We start from the raw sequence: 6,120 nt of genomic DNA, 5'->3' as shown, positions 1-6,120 counted from the left end.
GGTTGTAGGAAAACTGGTATGTCCGAGTAAACCACGCGGATCGTTTGGCAAAGTTACCTACTATCTTTCCATGTACTGGTGGTAAAAAGGAGGTCCTCAAAGACAGCACGACGGGCTACGTGTGAGCTGTATATTGTTGAGGGCGAATCAATGAAGTGCAGCACCGCACCCTACAAGTTTCTCAAACCCTGTTGCTGCATTCATCATTCTCATCCGTCAAACAATAAATTCACAATGACCAAGATATATTTACTCCTACTGCCAAATGTACTCAATATTAGATGCCTCAATACAACAGTGTTGGGAAAACATCATACTAGGTACCACAACTATTTGTTCTGGTGACATTTGTTATTTACATATTTACAACATAAATTGACATCCTGCTATAATGTAAATATCTGAAAGAGTAGTTTTGTTGAGATGTTACAAAAAGGTAAAATATAAGCCTGTAGTTTTCATGATGAAGGTCTGAATGTGTTATTTACTAAACCCTATCCATTCAACCAATGTTCTCACATAGATAATTCTACCGCCAGTTTCCAACATCCACAGGTACAAAATGGAGTATAGTCGTTTATAAATGTACACAAAAACATACGCAGAAAAAACGATTGCAATAATACACTGACAATTTGATATTTTCTTTAAAATGTTGACTCGTGTACTCATGCACAAAGGAGCATGACTCACCATGGCTCTGCAGCCACAGGGTATACCTTATGACACTGACTATGGTTTAAGGCTAAATCAACGTTCAGGCTAGCTTTAAGCCCACCTAAATTTATTCCTCAGAGAAAGACGAGCAATCAACAAGGAAAGATGTCTTTCCTTTCCTACTGTAACAGAGGAGAACAGTACATGTACACAGGCTTGTGGTATAATAGCTTATGACAGCGGCTGTTTGTGCTTTACCTCAGCAGAATACCGTGAAAGGAAAGCACAAACTGAAAACACAATTTCCTCTTTGGAAATTGTAACACCTTCACCTTCAGTCAGTGGAAATAAATAACTTACATGATGCATGATTCTTATGTGACAATATCATGACACTACCATTTATGGACATACCACTGCCATTTACAGACATACCAATCCATTGTAACAAAGACATGTCACGTTTTATCATCACATAAAGGCTAAAATCAATGACTGATAATGATTTAATGCAACATCAGCAGTACTGCATCCACATGATAGGGAGGACATGTTAAGCCTAGCAGATCATCATGAAAAGACATTGGTCAGAAGTGACACTACTAGGCTCTTGTGGGGATACACAGAGAACATGCTGCTGCCGAGTTTCGTATATAATGCTCTATTATTACAAGTAGAGGTTACGTGGTACAGCAGAGAGACTAAATGTCAAGAAGTTAACAAACTATAAATGGATTGCTCCTACTGGCAAGAATACTTTCTGACCATGTCCACACCTCACCATAATAAAAACATTGCAGGTCTAGCTTTTTCACACACCACAGTCACTCTTTTCCATGCGCCATTCACATCTAGTGGAATAGGAGGCCAGCTCAATCTTTCTCATAGTTGACACTGTGGGAGGGATCTGTTGGGAACATTTTTTGACACTGTGTCATAAGCCTCTTTAAGCCCTGCAAGTAAACAATAAGTGTTGTCATCATATCATTGTAACTGTCATATTGACCAAAATGTAGGAATCAGAACTAATGGAGGCTTTTATGCAAATATTGTCTTAGGTTAGTCCAATCATAACACACAATGATAATTCATTATTGGGACATTATTATCACCATTTAAAGAGTAAGGCGTAAAACACCCATCAAATAAATAAATCATCATTTAAGTTCACAATCCACCCTTCATGCAAACAGTGATACTTTAATGTCCCTTTTACAAACAAACTGTTTCGTGGTAAAACAGGATTCAGAAATATACAATATTTATTCACAAATTTACATAAAATTTCTGGAAGTCATTTTTTCAAATAACCTCTACTCTACTTGATTTCATTTTCTTGGATTAATAAGGACAAGTCACAAATTATAGAATAATTATATACCTGTATATATTTCCTCTGAGTTTCGTCGTTCAAGACATGGGCCACATATCTGGAGGAAATCTTTTCTCGCCCTGTTCGAGCGTGAATACCAACCATGGTAACACCAATAGGCCAAGGAGCATTTCCTATAGCCATTTCTAAGTAAACATCATAGCCTGAAAAAAAAAGCAAAATATTGGGATGAACACATACACATAAAGAAACATAAAAGAATTTATTTTACCAAACGATGTAACTTGAAAGTAAGAATACTGAACTTAATACATGTACATATATCAAGTGGTTTCACAAGAGAAATCAAGAAAAAAACACAGATTACAAATGCAGAGTTTTCCACACATGCTAAAATTTCACTACATTTGCAAATTTTCAATAAAAAAAAAGTTAAAGATCACAGACCTTCAGGTAATTTCTGTCCATCATATAACGCGTGATTTCAACCCATGCTTTCCAAAATGTCCACCTCAACTTTTCTACAACAGAAGAGATTGTTTCTTTTATACCTAACAACCATCACGTCTGAAAAACTCATATTCATGTATACTTTGTAATTCTTTAGTTTTGATGCTGCAACTTCTGAAGCAGTTGAAATTCCATTCTTAGAAGAAGTATGGTAAATGCTCAGTTATTACACACATGGATAACTACGTCCTGTGAGGACTCTTCTTCAAATGAACACACAACTGAACATACAATGATCACCTAATCCCACAACCAAAAGTAATTTTGAGGAAAATCTGTGTTTCAAATGGGACCACAGAATCCACACAGGTGAAAATCTGCCAAGAGACATAATGCTACACACACATTTAAATACCTTTTGCTTGAGGTGTCTGAAGAGAGGCTTCATGTATGCTACAGTCTGAGTATGAGTGGCACTAGCCATCTTCCCTTTGATGCTCCGCTTGTATTCCTCATTCCTTGCATTTAAGGTTTCTCCCCAACGTTCAATAAAACTGGAGAGCAAGAATCACACAAGAATACTTCAAACAATGAATCACATCTAAAGACAAAATGATACATTACTGTGAAATCTAAATGGTGCTAAATTTTCAGGAACATGAAAAATGTATTTACAAAATTTTTGTCCTGCAAATACAATATTTCTATCAGATGTTGTAGTTACCATTATTAATTTATAATGATTAATTAATTTGATGGTTAAAAAAATGCAAAGCAAACCTAACCTTTAAGTATCTCAAAATGGTCTCCTGATCTTTATCTGTGTCCCCTTGACCAAGTTCATCCCTCATTTTCTGGAAATAACAAATGAAGTTTCAAATTTTCTAGATTAAGCTTGGAAAATCTTTCAAACCTACAAAAACTTCAAAATTTAAAACCAATAACCTCGCAAACAAAATTCTGCTACACTGAACTTATGCATGTATATAATTTATGGTAGAGCCATTTTCAATGACTGCTTCAAAATGCTTTGACAGGTTTTACATCTATAGAAAATACTATTCTTCAGTGGTATATGATTGGTCTCAAAAACTAACAGATCAGTGGTAAGTCTTACAGAAAGTCTTACTTTCATATCTTCCTCTGTAGTGCCATCATCCTTAACCGAGACATCATTAGAATTCCCATCACTTTCTCCTCCAGAGTTTAAAAGATCATTCAGATATTCCTTGTCAACTTTCTCCATTGCAGCTTGAAAATCATTTTCAAAACCCTGAAGAAATACCATGGACATAAAGGGAATGAACACACATAAATTTTACAGCAAAGATTTGAACAGACATAACAGCAAGCAACATGGAATCTATCATAACCCTGTTCAACTCTTTAAAAAAAAATTATACTGTTGCATAAACAGAATCAACCGAAATGTTATATTTATGAGCTGATGGTTAAAGAAATATTAATACATGTAGTTGGGTCAGAGAATATGTATAGAAGTACTTGTACAAAAAGTTTGTAGAGTTCAATATAACCATACCTTATTAACTTCAGGTTCTAAAGCCTCCAGTTTCTTTAAACGAATGTATGCTTCAAAGTCTGATTCTGCAAACAGCCGGATTGGTTCATTCCTCTCTCGTAGCCGCCTGATAACCTACAAAATCCAAATACTAACAGGTAAGTTTGAATAACAACAAACAAGAGGACAATGAGTGAATTATTTGCCACATTTAATGATGTAGCAATTCTAGTTATACATGTACCAAGGTAATAAAAACATATAAATGTTCTTCAAAACATTCCCTACCTCTTTTCGAGGCAGTTGAGCAAATTTCTCCTCTTCCTCTTTCTTCAGATTTTCTGCTGCTTGTTTCTCTGTGGCCGCCTCTTCTTTGCTGCTCTGATAATGTGAACAAATTTTGAAGCAGAAGGTCCTATGATTTCAGCTTACTATTTAGTGTGCAAAAAAGAGTTAAATCAATTTATCGACAATGTGAAATGACCATATTGTCTTTGCACCAAACTTTAGATTTAGTTTTATAAATTAATTGACACACCAGTCCAGAATCACAAATACCAAAACATGAAAATAAAGATTTTATTGAGAATTTAATGGTCTTAAAATTGACTTACAGTACTTGGTGATGCAGGGTCATAGATGAACCTTTGTTGCTTTTTCCAATATTCTTCTTCCTGTTTCTTAGCCAGATCCCCTCGTTTGAAAAACTTTTTGTCAGGAGCCTGTAGCAAAACAACCATGACTGGTAAGGAAGCATAAATAATGTAACAGAAATCTCAAAATTAAATTATGAGGCACCTCAACATTCAAATATTAGTTTTTTTATGAACGATTAACACCACACACAACATATATACATGGACAAAACATTGCTTAGTTTGAGAGCATTTTAACCTCAAAGAACTATGTTGTCATTTTATGATAAACTGTACTCCAACATATCTGAGTTTCTTATATTTTTTACGGTATATGTATCTAACGCAGTCAGGGGAAAAAGAGAGATATTTTGTGTGACCAGCTGGTAGCTCTGAAAGCAATAATGTCAAGAATCAAACCTGAGTCAGGAAATTAATGATGGTTTATAAAGAGACAAATTCAAAGTGGTGATTAAAATGAGGATATATTTGAACGTGAATTCAAAACACAGCTAAGAGTCATACAGACGTCAATTTTCGTTACACGTACCTGGCATATTTGACATGTTTCCTTGACCTGATTTCAGATAAACATACACAAGCAAACATCAAATGACATAAGTAGAATGTCAACTACTTACCACCACTTCACATTGCTCCAGTTGTTTTCTCTTTCTTGCTATTTCTGCTTTCAAGATGTCCATATTCCTCTGAGTTCATACAAAACACAGATGGCTACACAACCTTGACCTCTACCCTACAAATGACCTCGTGTGACTTGACACTTTCATATCAACACCAACAGAAAAACAAAAGAGTGAACGAAAAACATAATGTAAAATATATAAATAATTTTAGCAAACGCCCTTGCACACTTATGGAACACGAAGCAAACACATCATTTTAACAGTCTATGCTTTTCTTTTCCAAAACACGGTAATGGCAAAGCAAAAAGAATGACTTTGCTATTGAAAAAAAAACAGAAGAAAATAATCTTTTATAACTAGTTTTATAACCTCACACGCAATGTATTTGGCTCTGTGTGTGTGTGTGTGTATATATATATATATATATATATATATATATATATATATATATATATATATATATATTTATTTATTTATTTATTTCATTGGTCTTATACGCCGTACTCAAGAATATTTCACTTATACGACGGAGTCAGCATTACGGTGAGTGGATTATGTATTATACACTCTGTGTATGCATGCCTCTACGACTGTGCGAGCGTGAGTGCTCATTAAAGGTAGTTACTGGTAACGGTGTATGTAGTGACCCATAAATATAGGGCATCCAAAGTGTTTCGTACCCGTAATATAACACAGTGGTCCGTGCTCATGCTAGGGGCATGGAGGAGCACCTGTTGCACGGCAAAATCTGTGTACGGTAAGCTCTATTCTGCGCATTGTTCAGCTCTTGTCGTCGTTGTACAGAGCACAGTGTTGAATGACAACACACAAATGCGATCAAGATTTATTATGACATACATTACATATCCATGATATTAC

General features: G+C 35.1%; 1 protein-coding gene across 1 annotated transcript; it reads right to left on the bottom strand.

Annotated features, from left to right (window-relative positions):
• Positions 1 to 104: 104 nt before the first annotated feature.
• LOC135470022 (pre-mRNA-splicing factor 18-like) lies at positions 105 to 5,345 on the bottom strand. Its single transcript, XM_064748716.1, is given in 11 exon segments — positions 105 to 1,610; positions 2,039 to 2,193; positions 2,434 to 2,479; positions 2,481 to 2,511; positions 2,842 to 2,994; positions 3,221 to 3,294; positions 3,570 to 3,713; positions 3,981 to 4,094; positions 4,248 to 4,340; positions 4,574 to 4,681; positions 5,236 to 5,345. Coding segments are annotated over 11 exon segments (1,062 nt in total). The 5' UTR covers positions 5,299 to 5,345; the 3' UTR covers positions 105 to 1,529.
• Positions 5,346 to 6,120: the final 775 nt, after the last annotated feature.

Source organism: Liolophura sinensis, chromosome 7 (assembly GCF_032854445.1).
Source record: "Liolophura sinensis isolate JHLJ2023 chromosome 7, CUHK_Ljap_v2, whole genome shotgun sequence".
Taxonomy (NCBI): domain Eukaryota; kingdom Metazoa; phylum Mollusca; class Polyplacophora; order Chitonida; family Chitonidae; genus Liolophura; species Liolophura sinensis.
The sequence above is the reverse complement of the archived record's forward strand: the minus strand, read 5'-3'. Positions and strand labels throughout refer to the sequence as shown.